Source organism: Callospermophilus lateralis, chromosome 6 (assembly GCF_048772815.1).
Source record: "Callospermophilus lateralis isolate mCalLat2 chromosome 6, mCalLat2.hap1, whole genome shotgun sequence".
Taxonomy (NCBI): Eukaryota; Metazoa; Chordata; class Mammalia; order Rodentia; family Sciuridae; genus Callospermophilus; species Callospermophilus lateralis.
The window spans coordinates 119752318-119774554 of NC_135310.1; the positions used below are offsets into that span (position 1 = coordinate 119752318).

Below are 22237 nucleotides of genomic sequence, written 5' to 3' on the forward strand. Positions count from 1 at the left end.
ACCAATCATTTTCTGACTTTTTATAATAATCTGAAACATTCCTTGATTCTTGATGTTCAGTAGAGGTAGGTTTAAAAAAGTCCTTGTGCCAGGTGCAGAGGAAGGAAGGGAGGGAGGGAGGAAGGAAGAAAGGAAGGAAGGAAGGAAGGAAGGAAGGAAGGAAGGAAGGAATTTTTAAATCCTTGTAGTAAAAGAACTTGAAAGCAATCAAAAACAAGAGGTTGGGTTTGTAGCTCAATGGTAGTGCGCTTGCCTGGCACACAAGAGGTGCTGGGTTTCATACTCAGCACCACATAAAAATAAAAAATAAATAAAACAAGGTATTTTGTCCATCAATATTACTACTACTACTACTACTACTACTACTACTACTACTAATAATAATAATAATATTATTAAATTTTTTAAAAACCCAGCAGAGGAATTTTTTATTAAAACAGTGTGGTTAGGTTTAATATTCTTAATCTTTTTATTTAAGCCATAGATGGACACAATACCTTTATTTTATTTATTTTTATGTGGTGCTGAGGTTCAAACCCAATGCCTCAGATTTGCCTGGCAAGTGCTCTACCACTGAGACACATCCCCAGCCCCAGGTTTAATTTTAACTTGAACTTGATTCAGTCTGGTCAGTTAGCAAATAACTTCCTTGTTTAGCATTTTATGGATAAAGAGGGAACAGAATATGGAAGACATACAAAGGTTCTCTTTATGTCTTCCTCACTGCTTTCCTTAGGCCATGCACATCACACCCACCCCCAGCTCAACTGTGGAACGTAGGAGCAGTACTGCAGCCGGGGTGCAGGGTGGGGAAGCTGCATGGTGGGAGTAAAAGCTCTGCCAGGCTACAGGGCAGGGCCAGAATCAGTGCTGGGCTTCCGTTGTGACTATTTCCACTGTAATGGGGGATAGGGGCTGTGAGAGCCGGCTTTTCTGGTGTTTCTAGACAAGTACACTACCACTGAGCCACATCCCCAGCCCTCTTTTCTGACATTTCTAAAGACTTCAGTTGGATTAATGTTGAATAAGACATGTGAAAGTTATAAATGTGCAATTTCTAAAAATATGTGTTGATTAGAACTCTCACCTAACTCTGTTTAATGCATCTATTTTGGGCCCTCTTTCCCCACTGCCAAGACTTACTAATCTCCTACAACTGCTGAGTATGCTTCTCACCCTTAAATGACAGGCTGCCTCCCTCTTCTTCAGAGACTAGGATATAAATTCATTTATTTTCTAATGCAATGGGTAAATGAGGAGTTTAGTCTGCCCTTTTTCTTTCTCTTTGGTTATTTGCCATTTTGGGGCATCTCTTTTGCATAGTTTCCTTCCCCTGGTGGAAGTTACTAAATACCATTAGATTGTTGAAATAATTAGGATCAAAGTTAACTTGCAAAGGGACCCAAGTAACTGTTTATCTTCCTGAAGGTGAGATGGGGATCTGGATGCCTGGTGGATTCCCAGGTTCTGCTGGGCTAGCACCCAGTGAATTTAGATATGATTGCTAGCACGTTATGCAGCCTTTGAGTTCATAAATCAGCTATAAAACTGACAACTTTTGGTCACCCAAAAAAGTGAAGGGTAAGACCTCATCCTTGCTGGTTTGAGTGTTGTACTGAATTGTTGCTATGTACACTGAGCATGTTTGCTAATGTAAACTGTTAGAATTCATGTGCTGAATGACAAAATCATGGAATTTGCAGGGAAATGGATGGCATTAGAGCAGATTATGCTAAGTGAAGCTAGCCAATCCCTAAAAAAATAAATGCCAAATGTCTTCTTTGATATAATGAGAGCAACTAAGAACAGAGCAGGGAGGAAGAACAGGAGGAAAAGATTAACATTAAACAGAGTCATGAGGTCAGAGGGAAAGGGAGAAAAAAGGGAAATTGCATGGAAATGGAAGGAGACCCTCATTGTTATACAAAATTACATATAAGAGGTTGTGAGGGGAATGGGAAAAAAATAAGGAGAGAAATGAATTACAGTAGATGGGGTAGAGAGAGAAGATGGGAGGGGAGGGGAGGGGGGATAGTAGAGGATAGGAAAGGTAGCAGAATACAACAGTTACTATTATGGCATTATGTAAAAATGTGGATGTGTAACCGATGTGATTCTGCAATCTTTGTAATGTTTTGAATAACCAATAAAAAAAATATTACTAAGAACAAAGAAAAAAAAGAAATAGAGCACTCAACATAATAAAATTGTCACTTCTTGCATTGAAAAAAAATAAAATAAAATCTTAGTGCTTTTGTATTAAAAAAAAAAAAGAATTCATGTGCTGTAGAGCAGAAACTACAAACAACCTGCTCTTTATTCAGGACAGTCATGGTGAGTGTTAGCTCATGGTGGATAGTGCTGCAGCAGGCAAATGGAGTCACGTAGTGTGGCTGAAAGAACATGGCTTTCGAGTCAGATCTGGCCCTCAGGTCCAAGTTCCCTCTTTAACCACAGTTTCTTCAAGTGTGAAATAGAAGTATGTCCACTAACAACATTTAAATCCTACTGTTATTTTGAGAATTAACTCAGATTATATTTATATCAATAGAACTTGGAACATTATAAATTGCCATAGAAATATTAGTCATAGCTGTTATTAATAATTCTGTGAGCTTAGATTTCACTGCCAGCCTCAGCAAAAGTAAGGCACAGGTTTTTCTTTATACATCCCTTTTCAGGTCCTTTGGGTAAATACTAATGAGCATGACTGCTGAATCTTATGGTAAAAGTACATTTAGCTTTGTTAAAAAATGCCAAACTGAGCCGGGCACGGTGGCACACGCCTGTAATCCCAGCAGCTCAGGAGTCTTAGGCAGGAGGATCAAAAGTTCAAAGCCAGACTCAGCAACTTAATGAGGCCCTAAACAACTTAGGGAGACCCTGTCTCTAAAATATAAAAATGGGCTGGGATGTGGCTCAGTGGTTAAGCATCCCTGGGTTCAATCCCTGGACCAAAAAAAAAAAAATAACAATACTGGCAAACTGTTTTTGGAAGTGGTTGTCCTGTTCTGCATTCCTGCCAGGAGAGAATGACCTGTATTGTCATCAGTGGTCTGGATTTTGGCCTTCCTAAGAGGTATTTTGTGATATCTCATTTTAATTTTCATGTCCTTGGTGACATGATGTGGAGCATCTTCTCTTAATGCTATTTACCATCTATAACTGTTCTTTGGTGAGGTGTCTATTCAGGTCTTTGGCTTTTTAAAATCAGATTATTTGTTTTCTTATTGAATTTAAAATATTCTTTGTATATTTTGTTCTTTATATATCTTATCCAAAATAAGACCTTCATTAAACATGTCTTTTGCAAATATTTTCTCACTAACATTGGCTTGTCTTCTTTTTCTCTCTCTCTTTTTATGTTTTTTTTTGAGAGAGAATTTTTAATATTTATTTTTTAGTTTTCGGCGGACACAACATCTTTATTTGTATGTGGTGCTGAGGATCGAACCTGGGCCGCACGCTCAAGCGCGCTACCACTTGAGCCACATCCCCAGCCCTCTCTCTCTCTTTTTAATTGTAGATGGACACAATACCTTTATTGTATTTATTCATTTTTATATGGTGCTGAGAATTGAATCTAATGCCTCACGCATACTAGGTTAGCACTCTACTACTGAACCACATCCCCAGCCCCTTGTCTTCTTATTCTCTTGATATTCAATATGCTTTTACACATCTTCTGGGGGAAAGTCTAGTTATATGGCGCACACACATATGTATATGAGAGGGAAAGAGAGAGAGAAGGATTTTAATATTTCCCAATCTTATTAATCCAGGCATTTCATCTTCCTTTAGAAGTTAGGTAATTGTAAGTTTTAGTGAATATGGGGAGAAACTAGATACCTCATACATTGTTGGTGGGAATATGAAATGGTTCAGCTGCTATGGAAAAGTTAATGGGGGATTCTCAAAAACTTAGAGAATTATGTTTGACTCCTCAATTCCACTGCTAGGTTTATACCCAAAAGAATTGAAAACAAGTGTTCAGATATTTGTATAGGAGTGTTCAACACTATTCACAATAACCAAAATGTGAAAAGAGCCAAATTAGTGGATGAGTGAATATCAAATTGTGGTATATGGCTTGTACATGCATAGGAGTGTTATTCTGACATAAAAAGGAATAAAATACTGATACAGGTTAAATGTGTAGATGAACCTTGAAAACCTCATGCAAAGTTTAAGAAGCTAGGCGTAAAATTACAATACAATACATATATTGTATGATTCCATTTACAGATAGCCTTCCAGTTACCCTGGTTCAACATATGGTATTTTTTAACTTTTTTTTTGGGGGGGGGGTGCGGGACAGGGGATTGAACCTAGGGGTGCTTACATACTGAGCCAATCCCAACCCTTTTTTATATTTTATTTAGATACAGGGTCTCAATGAGTTGCTTAAGGCCTCACTAAGTCTCTGAGGCTGGTTTTGAACTCTTTTTTTTTTTTTTATCTTTATTTTTATTTGCATGTGGTGCCGAGAATCGAACCCAGTGCCTCACGCATGCTAGGCAAGTGTGCTACCACCAGCCTCTGGGATGGCAGGCATGTGCCACTGTGCCCAAGTATTTTTGACTTTATGATGGCAAGATGATGTGCATGCCAGGCAAAATGGCACACATCTGTTATCCCAAGTGGCTCGGGAGGCTGAGATAGGAGGATCATGAGTTCAAAGGCAGCCTCAGCAATGGCAAAGTGCTAAGCAATTCATTAATACCCTGTATCTAAATAAAATACAAATAGGGCTGGGGATGTGGCTCAGTGGTTGAGTGCCCCTGAGTTCAATCCCTAGTACCAAACAAATAAAAAAAGATGATGTGCATGCTATAAGAATCCTACTTTGGACTTTAAATTTTTTATCTTTTTCCCAGGCTAAAATATGCAATACAGTATTCTCACAATGCTGGGTAGCAGCATAAGGTCTAGCTTCTATTCAGCCATGTGATCATGAGGGTAAACAACTGATACTCTGTACTATGTTGCTAGGCTAGTAATTGCATTTCCAGTCTGTGATATTTTTTACTTATCAGAATGTACTCCTGTTAAGGAACACCTCTCTATGAAAGAAAAGTAATAGGTAAACACACAGATACAGAAAGCAGATTGAGGGTTTAAGGAAGAGGGGGTAGGAATACGCAGTTTATTGGTGTAAGGTTTTATCTGGGAATGATAGAAGTGTTTTGACACCAGATAGAGGTGGTAGTTTCACAACACCATGAACATATTAAATTTCACTGAATTGTTCACTTTAAAAAAATATTGTTTTAGTTTTCAATGGACCTTTATTTAATTTAATTATTTATTTATATGTGGTACTGAGGATCGAACCCAATGCTTCACTTGTACTAGGTAAGTGCTCTGCTACTGAACCACAATCTCAGCCCCAATTGTTCACTTTTAAATATTTAATTTTACGTCTGTTTCACCTCAAAAAAATGATTTTAAGACCACTTAATTTTCCCTTTGGTGGTGCTAGGGATTGAACCAGACCTTGCTTGTGCTAGGCAGGTGCTCTGCCACTGAGCTTCATCATAACCCTCGGTAATTTTTGAAAGTATTCACTTAAAAGTATTCCTTTTAGGGCTGGGGTTGTGGCTGAGCGGTAGAGCACTCGTCTCACACGCGTGAGACCCTGGGTTTGATCCTCAGCACCTCATAAAAAATAAATGAGTGAAATAAAGGTATTGTGTCCAACTACAACTATGAAATAAATATTTTAAATAAATAAATAAAATAAAATAAAGGTATTGTGTCCAACTACAACTAAAAAAAATATTTAAAAAAGTATTCCTTTGGGGCTGGGGATGTGGCTCAAGCGGTAGCGCGCTCGCCTGGTATGCGTGCGGCCCGGGGTCGATCCTCAGCACCACATACCAACAAAGATGCTGTGTCTGCCGAAAAACTAAAAAATAAAAATATTAAAAAAAATTCTCTCTCTCTCTCTCTCTCTCTCTCTCTCTCTCTCTCTCACTCTCTCTTTAAAAAAAAAAAGTATTCCTTTTAGGTTAAAACTAAATGGCAACTTAAGACATAATTGTAAGCAGAAAAAGCCTTTGTTTTCTGCATACTTCATTGGGTGGGTGTTATGAGGCTGTTTCGTTCTCTAAATGCTTTGAAGTACAGTTGAAAAACAAATTTAGGATAATTTTTTTAAAATTTCCGAGGCATGTAGAAATGTGGTCAAATTAATTGTTGAGCAGTGATGCTTTTCCAGAGTTGGCCAGAGCCATTTTTGTTTTGGCCTCTTAATGATTGAGAAAAAAAAAGTCAAGAATAATTTTATAATTTTGATTTCCTTTGCTTTAAGAAAAGATTTGCAAGCACTTTCATTAAATTTATACACGAAAGAGGGACTGGGGTTGTGGCTCAGCAGTAGAGCGCTCGCCCAGCACAGGCGAGGCCCTGGGTTCCATCCTCAGCACCACATAACAATAAATAAATTAATTAAAGATTAAAAAAGAATAGACCAAAAAAGTCAGCTAAACATTAAAAAAGATCAGTGGAGGAAATGTTCGAAGAATGGGCAGTTTTCACTAAATTTAGCTCTATTATAGGTTAGCAAAAAGATTAGAAAGAGGAAAAAGGTGATAGATAGGACTAAAGACTTTTAATGGTCAGTAAAAGGATACATATATGCTAGTATAGAAATTGATTTCCCCTGACATTTATATATGTGTGTGTGTATGTGTGTAATTTATATATGGATTTATTTTACCTTTGTTTTATATATTTATCTATTTATTTATACATGGTGCTGAAGATTCAACCTAGTACTTTGTACGTGCTAGGCAAGTGCTCTACCACTGAGCAACAATCCCAGCCCCCTGACATTGTATTTTAAGAGGCATTTATAGAGGAAATTATCACATGTAGGTAGTTTGTGTGTGTGCTACTGGTGATTGAGCCCAGGGGTGTTCTACCACTGAGCTACATCGCCAGCCTTTTAAAATTATTTTGAGACAGGTCTTGCTAATTTGCCCAGGTTAGGTTTTTTTTTTTTTTTTAAAGAGAGAGTGAGAGAGGAGAGAGAGAGAGAGAGAGAGAGAGAGAGAGAGAGAGAGAATTTTTTAATATTTATTTTTTTAGTTATCGGCGGACACAACATCTTTGTTTGTACGTGGTGCTGAGAATCGAACCCGGGCCGCACGCATGCCAGGCGAGCGCGCTACCACTTGAGCCACATCCCCAGCCCCCAGGTTAGTTTTGAACTCGGGGTTCTCCTGCCTCATCTTCCTGAGTTTCTAGGATTATACGCATGTACCACTGTGCTCAACTGGCGATGTCTTGAAATGTGGTTTGTAGAGGTTCAAAGTTGTTCCTCATTTGGTCATTTTGTAAAGTTTAATAAGCTCCTTAAATTATCTATTTATGCTGGATGAAGTGATCCATACCTGTAATTCCAGCACCTCAAGAGGCTGAGGCAGGAGGATTGTAAATTCTAGGCTTGCCTCAAAAATTTAGTGAGATTTTCTATTCAAAATAAAAATAAAAAGAACCAGGCATGTAGCTAAGTGGTGAAGTGTTCCTTGGTTCAGTCCGCAGAGTGCGCGGGCATGTGCACACACACACACACACACACACACACATACACACACAAATTCAATGGTAAAAAAAATGTTTCTATCATTCAGAATTCAAATGACAGCTGGGTGCAGTGGTGCACACTTGTAACTCAGTGGCTGGGAGGTTGAGGCAAGAGGATCATGAGTTCAAAGCCAGTCTCAGCAAAAGCAAGGCACTAAGCAAATCAATGAGACCCTATCTCTAAATAAAATACAAAATAGGGCTGATGATGTGTCTCAGTGGTCAAGTGTCCCTGAGTTCAGTCCCCAGTACCCCGCCTCCCCCCAAAAAAAGAATTCAGATGGCTTAAGATACAGGGAAAATTCTACCATGCTCGTCTTCCCCAGTTACCCCATTTCCTTCCTCATAGAAAACCAGTGTCATCAGTGTGTGTGGTTCCTTTAATAGATGTTTGATTGTCTAAGATTTATGTATATATAATTTTCTCGATGTTGAATAATTAAAATTTCTTGGTCTGTAATGAACTTTTTCTCCATATTTACATCTGTTTGCATGTGAGTCTTTGAGCAGTGGTCTGACCACAAGTATAGAAACACTTAACCAGGAATCTCAATCCTGTCTTTTTTTCCCCTCCTGACCTAGGGATTTAACCCAGGGATGTTCTACCACCAAGCTGTATCTTTCTTTTCTTTTTCTTTCTTTCTTTGTTTTTGTGGTGCTGGAGATTAAAACCCAGGACCTTGTGTATGCAAGGCAAGCACTCTACCAACTGAGCTGTATCCCCAGTCACCAAGTTACATCTTGAGCCTGTTTTATTTTATTTTGATACCAGAGATTGAACCCAGAGCACTTAACCACTTAGCCACATCCCTAGCCCTTTTTATTTTTTATCTCGAGACAGGGTCTTGCTAAGTTGCTGAAGCTGGCCTCAAACTTGGCCATCCTCCTACCTCAGCCTCCAGAGTCTCTGGGATTATAGACATGTATCACCTTAATCTTAATCCTGTTTTTTTCTGTGACTTTTTGTGATAATGCCCTGTTCTACTCATCACTGTTTTGAAAGTCTTGGCCAGTACAGTAAAGCAGGATTTAGAAATCAGGATAAATTAGGAAGGAAGAAGTAAAACTCTCATTTGCATTCAATATGGTCATCTATGTAGAAAATCCTAAGGAATCTACCAAAAGCTACCAGAACTAATTAGTGAACTAAATGTGGTGTAGGTTTAAGATCAATGTACAAACATTGTATATGTTTCTGAGCAAGTGTTGACTATCACCAGGCTAATATACTTAATACCTTTATAAAGAGTTTTTCCAAATTAGTAAGAAAAAGATCAATAGCCCAGTAAGAAATGAGCTAAAGATATAAAAAAAGGAAACACATTTTACTCTTAACTATATGAAAGATGCCATACTCCCCTCATAATAAGAGAAACTTGAATTGAAACTAAAACAGGAACACTGTATTTCACCTATCAGATTGGCAAATATCAAAATGTTAGAGAGGCTGTGGGAACAGTCAGTCTCATGGGCTACTGGGAGGCACACAGACTCGCACAAACCTCAGGAATGACAAAACATCAGTATTTACTTAATTACAAATGTGCCTGTCTTTGACATGGCAGTTCCTGTCTCAGGTTCAGTAAGCTACTCTTGTCACATGTCAGAAACCTCCACATTGCCAGCTCCAGGGGTCTGTCCTTAGTTCTTGTCTTACTTGACCCCTCTATGGCTTGAGCCCCGTAGGTCGTTTGGGCACTTCGCCTGTGCTCCACTGGGTTGTTTACTCTCACTGATTGTTGTTCTCAGATCCTTTGTTGGCTCTTCTAAAACATGAAGAGGCTCTAAGGGCTCAGGTGGAGAGCCATGGACTGCTCTGGGGAATCCTGTCCAGCTCCACATACAGCCAGATGTGAACCTCAGCTCTGCCCTCCTTGCTGATCCGCAGACTCGGCCTCCACTGCCCTCGGCACCTGGGCTTTACCTGGGTGAAATCCAGCTCCTGCCCTGCCCTGCCTGCCTGTCCCTGCAGGAACTCAAGTCCAGCTGAGCTTCCTTCTTTTTCCTCATCGCAGTCCCCGGTGGGAATGCTCTTGCCCCCACCATTTGGCAGTGGAGTCGGGAGTGTCACTGCTGCTCACCCCTGCTCTGCTACCTCCTTAGTGGAAGCCATCTTTGCTTCTCCTCTTGGAGAAATAATATGTGACCTGCCCCACTCCTGTCCCTCTCTCCTTCGCAGGACCTTTGCCCCCGGGGGTACTTTCCCTGACATGCCCTTTCCTGTGGAGAGCCCAGGCTTGCCTCCTCACTTCCATCAGTTCTCTCTGGGTATTGCCTCTTACGAGAGGCCTCCTCTGACCCATACTGTTTAAAGAGAGCTCTGTTAATCTCTGCTTCCTCACTCAGTCTTAATTTCTCTTAGGAGCTATTGACAGATGACGCTATTTTTGTTTGTTTGTTGTCTGTCTTCTTCTCCCACTAGATTGTCTGTGAGCACAAGAGCAAGACCTTTGTTTTGCTCATTGCTGTATCCTAAGTACCTAGAACATTGACTGGCATTGAGTTGATATTCAGTGAATATTCAATTAATTACAGTTTCTACCAGTATGTGGGAGGCCAACCTTACGGGTGACTGAGTTACACTCCCCAGCTGGGTGCTGAGGCGCTCAGTCACAGAAATGGGTGTGCCTTGCTACAGCCCCATGGGTGAAGCTATGCTCACCTGTTCCTTTGTAATATAACCCCTTGCCCTGTTTAGGATAGAATCTTCCATGGAAGTGCCTTGTGTGTGTCCCCTCCTCTTACTGTACCCTTGGGTGTGGCCTACCCAGGTGTCAGTCAATTGCCGGGTTTCTGTTCTCGAGACTAAAAGGCTCAGGGGTCACTCTAGTTAAACTGGGCTAACTGGGCTGCACGAAATAACCACACAAGAGACACAAATACCTTTTTCTTTGGGGTTGCTGTGACGGCTCCTCTGATCTTAAGGGTCTGCAGAAAGAGAGAGGGAGAGAGAGAGCATGCGATGACCCCTTTTATTGAGGAGAAGCTATTCAAATGAGGCAAGGGGTCAGGTTTCAGGGGGCTGAGTCTATCTTCATGATGTCCACTGTCTGCAGATTGACACCTGGGTAGGCCACACCCAAGGGCACAGTAAGAGGAGGGGACACACACAAGGCACTTCCTAAACAGGGCAAGGGGTTATATTACAAAGGAACAGGTGAGCATAGCTTCACCCATGGGGCTGTAGCAAGGCACACCCATTTCTGTGACTGAGCGCCTCAGCACCCAGCTGGGGAGTGTAACTCAGTCACCCATAAGGTTGGCCTCCCACATATTCCCTCTTTCTTAAAATAAAAAAAAGAGGGCTGGGGATGTGGCTCAAGTGGTAGTGCGCTTGCCTGGCATGCGTGCGGCCCGGGTTCGATCCTCAGCACCACATACAAACAAAGATGTTGTGTCCGCCGAAAACTAAAAAATAAATATTAAAAATTCTCTCTGTCTCTCTCTCTCTCTCTCACCTCTCTCTTTAAAAAAAAAAAAAATAAAAAAAATAAAATAAAATAAAAAAAAGAATGTAACTGGGAAATTTTCTTTCAGTCACTTGGCTCTTGGTCCAAGGTCATCACAATCTGCTATTGAAACACAAAAAGAATTAGTAGAAAACATTATCTTCATAACTCCCACACCAGTATATTCATATGTGGCAAATGGCTCATGTATAAGGCTATTAATTGTAACTTTGTTTTAATAGTGGAAGATTGGGAATACCCAAGTGTTCATTGAGAGGACTGGTTAAATAAATTATGGTACAACCATATATTGAAATTACTGATGGTTACTGTATGATTTCACTTATATGAAAAGTTCAGAATGGGCAAAAATAAACTGGGGTGGTACAAATCACAACAGAGATTACCTCGGGTCTGAGAACATTGACAGAAAGAGGCACAAGGAACTTTCTTTCTTATTGTGGTTCTGGGGATTGAACCCAGGGATGTTCTACCACCGAGCTACATTGCCATCCCTGTCAGCGCAGTTACTTGGGTGAATTTGGGGTGACGCAAAATACCACATAGGCACAGAATACCTTTTATGTGAGCTTCAGGATGGTCCCTGTCTCCTTGCCTCAGGCTTCCCAAGAAGTGGGGCAAGAGAAGGTCAGGAGAGGCCTACGAGAGAGAATTAGAAAGTGGGCTTTTATTTTGGGGGGTGCTGTTTCTTAGAACATTCTATCCAAAAAAGGCAGAAGGGGTAGGATTACAAAGGAACAGGTGAGTGTAACTCAACCCCAGCCGGTGATGCCACACCTTGTTATTGAGCTGGGGTAACACCCAAGTTACTGTGGAACACAACAATTGTTCAGGACCCTGGGGGGCTTAAAGGTGTGTTCTTCCAGGGCAGCTCCCCACACTACATCCCCAGGCCTGTTTATTTCTTATTTTCAGCTAATTTGCCCAGGCAGGCTTTCAGCTTAGAATCCTCCTGCCTCAGCCTCACAAGTCACCAGGATTACAGGCATGTGCCACAGTGACAGCACAAGGCATTTTCTGGGGGAGATGGAAATATGTATCTTTATAGAGGTGTGAGTTCAGGTGGGTACATTAGTCAGGCTCACGGAGTCCTGTCCTGACAGTCTTTGCTTTTCAGAACAGGTGAATTTCATTTCAGTTACAACAAAATGCAGTTCCTAAAAATGAAAACCAAATGGAAATAATGAATTTAACTGAATCACAAGCCAGTAGCATAATCATACAGAACATAGCTCTTTCATGAGACCTTAAAACAGTATTTGGAGTGAATGTTAAATAAGAATGGGCAAGATGTTGATAAATGTTGAAGTGATGGTGACTACTAGGGAATTCATTATATTTTCTCTATGTATGTTTGGAATTTTTCTATAACAAAAGTTTTACTATATTTTAAAAAAGAGCTGGGTGTGATGGTGTGCATCTGGAGTTCCAGCTATTGGGGAAGCTGAGGCCAGAAGATCACTTGAGCCCAGGAGTTTAAGACCAGCCGGATAGTGAGACCCTGTCAATAGATACTCTGACTGACAGGACCTCAGTATGTATTGATGTAACTGTCTCCATGATTTAAGTGAAAACGTAAAATAGAACAATGTATATAATGAGTTACTATACGGTTAACAAAGAGAAAAGAAAATAAATAAATGTTTATTTATACTTATATGCTGTACTGTCCCCAGAATCTTCACGAAAAGTGCTCTGGGGACAGATGTAAGAGAGAAGGCTTGCTTTTCACTGGGTCCTTTTGGGCCTTTTGAAAATGATCCCCAGCACTGCAAAATAAGTAAAGGAATTAGGAACCACAATTCTAGACACATGCACCTGTGTAAGTTTAGAATGATAGAAAGCCAGTGCTGAAGGGATTTTAGAGATTCTTTAGACACCTCATTTCAAACCTAAAGAAGCTGAAGTCTAGGGAGGTGAAATTTTTTTCTTTGTATTTGTGTGATGGATGTGTATTAAAGGCAGACTGGTTTCCCAAGTTTCTTGACTATCCTCTTCTAAAAAGCGGACACAATGTACTTTGACATCTTAAATTGGGTTGAAATGTGATTAATACATTGATGCTATTTTTGAATGCAATATCTGTCTTTGAGTTTATAGTGAATGTCTCCTTTGTGAACCTGTATTTTAGAGGACATCAAGTACAAGACTTGGCAAAATTAGCCTGTCATCGAGCAGGAGTTTTGCAGTACTTTCCTATAGCTCTAAGCCTGTGTGGGAAAATAATGCAGTTTATGGATGTCAGGAATGCCATTCCTTCATTTGTTTTAATGACCCCAAGAAACTGGAGCATTCTAAATATTCCATTCACTCCATTTGGCTTTCAGAAATTTCCTAGGAAATAATGCTTGGCATTCTTCTTGGGTCAGTTATAAAAGTCTTCAGTGCTTGTTCTAAAATACGGCAGCTGTACCCGAGGTTTTAAAGTGACACACCTCCTCCTCAGGGCCCCCAATTGTACTGTACAGAGGTAGTCATTGTCTAGTGTTATATCCCACACCGTGGGGGTGCATACTTAAGGATGGTATTTGTGTATAATAGTTTGTGTCTGTGACTACCTTTTTATATCATTCTTGCTGCTCCCAAGGTAGAAACTGACAGGCTGACAGAATATCTGTTCACTTGCACTGTATGGTGTTTCTCTGTAAGTAGGCAGGAAATGAATTCCTTCCTTCCTTCCTTCCTTCCTTCCTTCCTTCCTTCCTTCCTTCCTTCCTTCCTTCCTCCTTCCCTCCCTCCCTCCCTCCCTCCCTCCCAGTGATTGAACCCAGGGGCGCTTAACCACTGAGCTCCATCCCCAGCCCTTTTATATTTTATTTAGAGACAGGGTCTCTCTAAGTTGTTTAGGGCCTTGCTGCGTTGCTAAGACTGGCTTTGAATTCATGATTCTCCTGTCTCAGCTTCCAGAGCTGCTGGGATTACAGGCATGTGCCACCATGCCAGCTAGGAAATTTATTCTTTTATTAAATAAACAACCTAGTCATTCATGTAGGCAAGAAAAATGATGTTTATAAGGCATTTTGTAAACTGTTTATATTTTAGTGATTCTTGCTTTTAGCAGTTTTTTGAGCGCCTGTGTAGTATTTAAAAAACAACTATTAAGAATTTTAAGTAGCTATTTTAAAAATAGGTTAAATGGCCAGGCATGGTGACACATGCCTGTAATCCCAGCGGCTCAGGAACCTGAGGCAGGAAGATTGAGAGTTCAAAGGCAGCCTCAGCAACTGTGAGGCACTAAGCAACCCAGTGAGACCCTGTCTCTAAATAAAAATACAAAAGAGGGCTGGGGATGTGGCTCAGTGGCTGAGTGCCCCTGAATTCAATCCCTGTTGTTAAAAAAAAAAAAGACTAAATGGCTTTAAAACTCTAGGATCTGAAAGCACTAGTACTGGGCCCTGTGATAATTTATTGATTTGCTTTTAATAAGTTACTTCACCTTATACTTACCTTTACTCATCTTTTAAACATTTTATGGATCATTGTGCACAAGCAGGTATGACATCTGTTCTTTAAAATATTCTGGAAAAGATAGTAGACCTCCATTTATTTGAGAATCCAAGCAGATACAAATAATTATTCATTTTGATGTTAGTCTTATATTAAGAAGGGACACATACATGATGAAAAAGGGCTTGTCTGTAGAACTAGTCTACAGGGCATATCACAGATTTGATGGGGTATGTGGTCCTTGTGCCACCCGGGTGCCAGCAGAGCTTTCTGGCCATAATGGCAATGCTGGGGGACTGTTGAGGGCTAGGGCTTTGCATTGTTGGAAATGAGGTTGTGTTAGGTACATTACTGTGTGGCATTCTCCAGAAATTAGCCACATGTCATCATACATAGACTAATCTCTTCAAGGGAAATATCTCCTGATCGTTAACCTGGGGTGTCTGGAATACATCTACCCCCTCAGCAGTGGAATCGGGGGCCTGGAGGGTGGGTGGGAAAATGGGGAAGGCTCCTGGAGCTGGGGCTTTGCCTCTGCATGTATTGCCCCTTGGTCAACCTCACCCTGACTCGGAGATTCTGAAACTTGTTTCCCAAATCACTGTCGCTTTTCCTTTTCTTAGTTCCAGTTCCACACTTACATGATAGACCACTTGAAATACTCGGTGGTCGTCACACTGCGCATGCTCAGAGACCAGCCTCCCCACCCCTCCTGTGCTTCCCTTCTTCATACTCCTCTCGATGGTCTCCTTGGAGGCAGTTTCCCCACTGAGCCAGTCCCTGAGCAGTAGGTAGTACTCCTTTGCCCTGGCCCTCCTCCTTGTCCTATTGGTTCTTCCTGGGATGTATCTGAAAATCTGTCACTTCCTTCCAACTCCTATTTTCCTACTGCCCTTATCATTCTGAACTTGAATTACCACAGAAACCTCCATCACCAGGCCTCTTCCATCTCAGTGCCAGAGTGACCTTTCTGAAACCCACATTGCCGGTTCTAGGCTTCAAAAACTTCAGTGACTGGGCTGGGGTTGTGGCTCAGTGGTAGAGCACTTGACTAGCATGTATGAGGCACCAAGTTCGATTCTCAGCACCCATATAAATAAGTGACTAAAATAAAGGTCCATCAACATCTAAAAAAATATTAAAAACACACATACACACACACACACAAAAGCAAACTTCAGTGACTTCCCTGTTGCTTTCAATCCAAAGTGTTTATAATTGGACCCTGCCTTTTTTACCAAGAGACCCTCATTTCTTTTTTTATTCTCTCTCTCTCTCTGTATATATAGATAGATAGATATAGATAGATAGATATAGATATAGATAAATATACAGTATTTTTATTTATAAAAAAAATAAATGTGGTGCTGAGTTCGAACTCAGTGCCTCACACATGTGAGACAAGCGCTTTACCACTAAGCTATAGCCCCAGCCCCTTGGTCCTCATTTCTCAAAACATTTCTTTGTTCTTTCTGTCACTGGTACATTCTTTTCATTTGTTTAGCAAACATTTGTTGATTGCTTATATGGGTCAGACTCTTTACCAATATTATTAGGTGTGAGGCAGGCAACAGAACAGATTTTTTTTTTTTTCTTTTTCTTTTTGGTGGTGCTGGGGGTTGAACCCAGGGCCTTGTACATGCTAGACTGACACTATACCACTGAGCCACATCCCCAGTCCCAGATGTATGCAGTCACCATATCATGAGCCAGATCTTTAGACATTTCATTGCCTCTCAAAGTTAATCAGAGCAGGTGAGGTCAACATGCAACAAATTTAACCTGAAATCATTGTTTTAGCACACTAAGAGTTTTATTGCCTGTCAGTCATGGGTTTTAAGAGGCTCTGCTCCACACACACATTTCTCTGTACAGGGGCCCAGGCTTGTAGCTGCACCCACTGGACCTCCCAGTGTCCTTGGGTCCTGGGGCAAAGGAGGAGAGAGACTAGATGGGCTTCTTGCTGCTACAGCCCAGTGGTGACACCTGTCCCTTCTCACATTTCATTAGCCAATCTAGTCACATGGCCCCACCTAACAGCAAGAGAGGTGGAAATACTGTAGGCAAGAACATGGACTGTCTGGTGAGCATTCTGGTCTCTGCCAGTTAGTGACATGTAAGCAGTTGCTGACTTTAAATTCTTAAGGGCTGAGACTAGAACCACTTTGCTTTTGTGTTATAAGCACATGGACACACAGTAGCCATTGAACGATTTTTGTTGTTGTTATTGTTGGCATTGAATAACTGTTCTTGAGCTTGGATTCAGCTTAAGTCACTTCTCTTACTATCTCTCCACCACTTCCCCGCAAGCCTCAGTAGGTGTCTCTTCTCTTCCCATGATGCCGTGGTGGTACCCTGTTCATAACTCAACCAAAGCATTCCCAACTCTGTATAATTATGCTTTTTTTTTTTTTTTTTTAGTCCACTGGATACCTTTAGAGCAGGACATATGCTTTTCATGTTCTTTAAAAAACTTGCTGGACATGGTGGCAGTCTGGACAACTTAACAAGACCCTGTCTCAAAATTTAAAGAGAAAAGGACTGGGGATGTTGCTCAGTAGGAGAGCACTTGCCTAGCATGTACAAGGCCAGTACCACCAAAAAAAAAAAAAGGAAAAGTAATTAAGAAATAAAACATTGCTGTATTTCTCTCTCCCTCCATTAGATTTATCATTCTCACTTTTTTTTTTAATTCTTTCGTTGTACATAGGTGTCGTAGTTGATATGATGATCTCCTCTCTGTGTCCACATGGAAAACAAATTATCCCTGCCTTGTTGATTCCTGCCTGCTGTATGCAGTCACCATATCATGAGCCTAACAGTGTGTTTATTCATCTCTGTGCTGTCACCTGTCTCAATGACTAAAGCTTCATAAAGGTCTGGTTCTTGGTTGACTGTACTCCACTATGATCTGTCTTAAAATTGCAGTAGTTTTAATTTCTGCGTCTCCAGTCCTGGCTTGTGATGGTGCCTGTTGAATATATTTTGAACAAATGATAAATTCTAGGACTCCCCCCTTAGCACGTTACTTTCGGAATCTTTTAGGAACTTTGACACTTAATTTATTTTTTAGAGTATTTTGTGTGTTGAAATTAAACTTCTTGATAAGAATTTTATGTTCAAGGCCCTGGGTTCAGTCCCCGGCATCTTCCCCCTCCCCCAACAAATAATTTACTGACTAGAACACCATTTAGCATTTTACAAGGCAGGAAGGAGTAAGGCTCTGGCTAAGTAAAGAACTTTCTCTTTTGTTTTGGGGTTTCGGGCAGTAAGTTTTCAACAGGTTGTCAAGGAAACTTACTGAGGAGAGCTATTTACCAGTAATAGTGTTTGCTTTGAAGTGTGACTAAAAGTAATGAGGCGTTATTACAGATAGTCTTACTTCATAGTCAAGCTTTGAATGTGCGAAACAATAACACAAGCTAGATTTACCAATTACTCTTTCACAAGGATTGAAATTTAAAAATTGATTGGTTATGTTTTATGTCAGAGTTTTCCTTTTCTTTGCTTTACCTTTGAAATGTTCCCATAAAGATTTTTTATTTGGACTAAGCCTTGGCTGAATGGACCTAGTCAGCCTTTGAAGTCATGCTTAGGTTTAGAAAGGCAGGAAAAATTTTTTCTAGGAGGCAGGGGAAGAGGGACTTTGTTGTCATTTATATAACAAATTAATGAAGGATTAATTGATTTTACTGCGTTTTCTTCTCGGCTCTTTCTCATCGATTAGATTGCAGGTGTGCTGCTGGGATTGCAGGCATGTGCACCACCACACCCAGCTCACGTCTGAAAACTGGGTTTTGAAAAATTGAGATGAAATTCATGTAACATAACATTAGCCGTTTTAAAGTGAATAATTCATTGATATTTACTGCTTCTTATCTACTTTCAGAACACTGTGGTCTCCCCAAAATAAAACCTGTGCCAGTTAAGCACTTGCTAACCATTTCTCCTCCTTCCCAGTCCCTGGCAACAACCAATCTGTTTTTTTCTCTATGAATTTACTTGTTGTACATATTTCATATAAATGGAATCATATCATATATTCCATTTTGTGTCTGACTTCTTGTAGTGTAGTGTTTCCAAGTTTATTCATGTTGTGTGTCAGCAGTTCATTCTTTTTATGACCAAATAATATTCCATTGTGTGAATATGCTGCTTTTTTTTTTTCTTTTTTTTAAATACTGGGAATTGAACCCAGGGGCACCCAACCACTGAGCTACATCCCCACTCTTTTTATTTTTTATTTTGAGGCAGGGGTCAGGGTCTCACTGTTGCTTAGGACCTCACTAAATTGCTGAGGCTGGCCTCAGCCTCCTGAGTCTCTGGGATTGCAGGTGTGCACCACCATACACAGCTATATTTTGTTTGGATGTCATCTTCTTTGATAGACATTTGGGTTATTCTAAATAGCACTGCTTTGTACACTTGTGTGCAGGTTTTTGTTTGAGTTCTTATTTTTAGTTCTTTTGTGTATATACTTAGAAATTATTAGGTCATATGGTAATAGTTTTGTGTGTGTACAGTGCTGGAGATATAAAGCCAGGGCTTCCCACATGGCAGACAAGTGCTCTACAACTGAACCTTATCCCCAGTTCTGGTCATACAGTAATTTTATGTTAACTTTTTTTTTTGGTACTGGGGATTGAACCCAGGAGTGCTTAACCACTGAGCTGCACCCTCAGCCCATTTAATTTTTGAGACAACATCTCACTAAGTTGCCCAGTATGACATCAAATATGCAATCCTCCTGCCTCAGCCTTCCAAGTTGCTGGGATTATAGATATGTACCACTGCACCCAGTTTATGTGAATTTTTGAGGAAACACCAAACTGTTTTCAAAATGATTCACAATGGCTGAATCATTTTGCCTTCTACGGGCAATGTAGTTTCTTCATATCCTTGCCAGCACTTGTTATGTCCCTTTTGTTTGTATTAAGGCTATCCTTATATGTCAAGAGCTTTGTAATGTTTTGAACAACTAATAAAAAAAATTTTTAAAAAGCCTATCCTTATGGGTATGAAGTATTGTGATTTTACATTTCCCTAATGACTAAGTGATGCTGAGCATCATTTCATGTGTCTATTAGCCATTTGTATGTCTTCTTGGAAATGTTATCTTTTGTTGAATTGTAAGAGTTCTTTTTATATTTTAGATACTGTGCCTTTATTAGATACATGATTTGCAGTTATTTTCTTCTATTCTTTTGTCTTTTCACATTCATTTTTTTTTAAGGTGGTTACAGTATCTTTATTTTATATTTATGTGGTGCTGAGGATGGAACCCACTGCCTCATGCATTCTAGGCAAGTGCTCTACCACTGAGCCACAGCCCAGCCCCATGTCTTTTCACGTTCTTGACAGTGTTCTTGGATGCCTAGAAGTTTTAAATTTTGATAGAGTCCAATTTGTCATTTTTTATTTTGTTATTCATGCTTTTGGTGTCATATCCAAGAATTTGCCAAATCCAAAATCATGAAGATTTACCTTTATGTTTTCTTTTTTTTTTTAGTTTCAGCTCTTAAATTTAACTTGGCTCATCTTGAGTTAATTTTGTGTATGATCTGAGGTAGGGGACTCTTTTTTAATGGCAAAATTTCATGGAGCCTCTGCGTTATATTGTGAGTATTCTTTAATTGAACATACATACGTACCAACAACAACAACAAAAACTACTGTGGATTTCATAGAAAGTTAAATTATTCTGCATTGTATTAATCAAAGCAGAACTTACATAGTTTTTTTCAAAATACTACATGTAAGACATTATTTCTTTCAGTCTGTAACGGATGTAGGTTCATGCCCTTTCCCTAACTTCATGGTCTCCACTCAGTCTGCACATCACAGGTGTTGTAGGTGAGAATTGGGAGAATCTGCCATGGCAGGGAAACAGGAATTAAGAATGAGGATGGAGGGCTGGGGATGTGGCTCAAGCGGTAGCGCGCTCGCCTGGCATGCGTGTGGCCCAGGTTCGATCCTCAGCACCACATACAAACAAAGATGTTGTGTCCACCGAAAACTAAATAATAAATATTAAAAATTCTTAAAAAAAAAAAAAAGAAAGAATGAGGATGGAATTTCCAAAGGCCCATAATTGGAGAGACCTCAAGCGGGAGAGAGGCAATGACTGGAAGGTCAGTGACCAGAAGGCATTGGGGTAAATGGGCCAGAGAGGGCAACAGAATGACTGCAGAGCAGAAGTGAAGAGCTCACAGGGAAAATGGCTTAGAACAGGGAGGCCCAGTCATCATCATCAGAGAGGAGATTCAGGAATAGTTAAGCATTCCTTTAGTTTTAGAAATAATGCCAATCCAACTCTACCTCCCAATTAGAGTCCAGCTGACTTTGCTTAGCATCTGTCCCAAAGATGGGAAGGGAAAGGAAGTAGAGACATTTAGATTTTATTTCAGCTGTGATCAGAATACTGGTTTAAGTTTCAGTTACTAAAACTGTATTCTTTTTTCTTTAATTAGTGAAACTATATTTTATGACAGTGTTTTATATGTGGTTTGTTTAGTTTTCTTTCCATTCGTAACATTTCCTAGTTTAAAAAGTCCAGATTTATTTCCCCTGAGAGAATGATAAAAATAATATTCTGCTTCTCCCATAGAGGAAGGTTCTCATTACACCCTTAGGGCTTAGAGAACTTAGGATGGTGAGTTACATTGGCCTGTGGCCACCTGATAGAACAAGAATTTGGACACACAGGAGGGAGAACTGTGGATGGAAAGCATTGGACCATGGTGGCAAGCACAGCCAAGGGTGCCTTCTGGCAGCTCTCTTGGTGCTTACAAGCCCTTTAGTAGCATTTTTTAAAGTTGTCTTTTGGTAACTTTGTCAGGTATATGTTCAATGGGCTTTAGAGAAAGGGACAGGGAGGAGATGAGACTGAGGACTGAGTCTGAGGTACCTTCTGTTTTTACTAGGCAGAGTGTCCTTTTGAAATGAAACAGAAACCTATCTTATAAAAAAGCAATTTGGAGAGGCGTAAATAAGGAATGGGTCTTAATTATAACTTCAGTGTTTGTGGGGTTTAAACTGCATTTGTCCAAATGTCTTTTTAAATTTTTAACCCTTTCCGTGTGACCTCTGTGACTTCAGGTGCTGCTGGTGAGCAGTAGTCGCCATCCAGACCGATGGATTGTCCCTGGAGGTGGCATGGAGCCTGAGGAGGAGCCAAGTGTAGCAGCAGTCCGTGAAGTTTGCGAGGAGGTATGTACTGAAGCAAAGGGCGCAGCTGTACCTCGTGACCATGAGCCTGTCCTGTCTGTGTGATTCTTTAATTCATCACCACCCACTGAATAAGCATACTTAAGATCACAGAGATACCATCTAATGGTTACCATGTGTCTTCTTGATTAAAGGAATGATTGGGTGTGACGTGGTAATGTTTATCAGACACTCATAGTAGTAGTAACTATATCCAGTGATACCTGCCAGTCTTTTGTGACTTTCCATGGATCTCCTCCAACACTGCCTGTTACCTGTGGCAGAGGATCAAGTATCAGCCCTAAGAAACAAAACAGTCTGCATTAGTATAATGGCTCATTCTCATTAACCTTGGGATGAGGAGGAAGAAGAGGCCCTTTTCTCCTGTGCTTCCTGGATCCTAGCCATGAAATAAATGGTGGCTAAAGCAACAGTTCTGTTAGCTGGAGCTGGTAATCGTGCAGCTTGAAAAAATGACAGCATCTTCTTTTTTATTTAGTCATATGGTATTCAACATACATGTA

General features: G+C 40.3%; 1 protein-coding gene across 1 annotated transcript in view; it reads left to right on the top strand.

The window, feature by feature from the left end:
• Positions 1 to 22237, top strand: part of Nudt3 (nudix hydrolase 3) — a 112751-nt gene that overhangs the window by 34849 nt on the left and 55665 nt on the right. The window contains exon 2 of the mRNA XM_076858877.1: positions 21606 to 21716. Within this exon, the coding sequence (XP_076714992.1) occupies positions 21606 to 21716 (111 nt within the window). The remainder of the gene's footprint in view (positions 1 to 21605; positions 21717 to 22237) is intronic.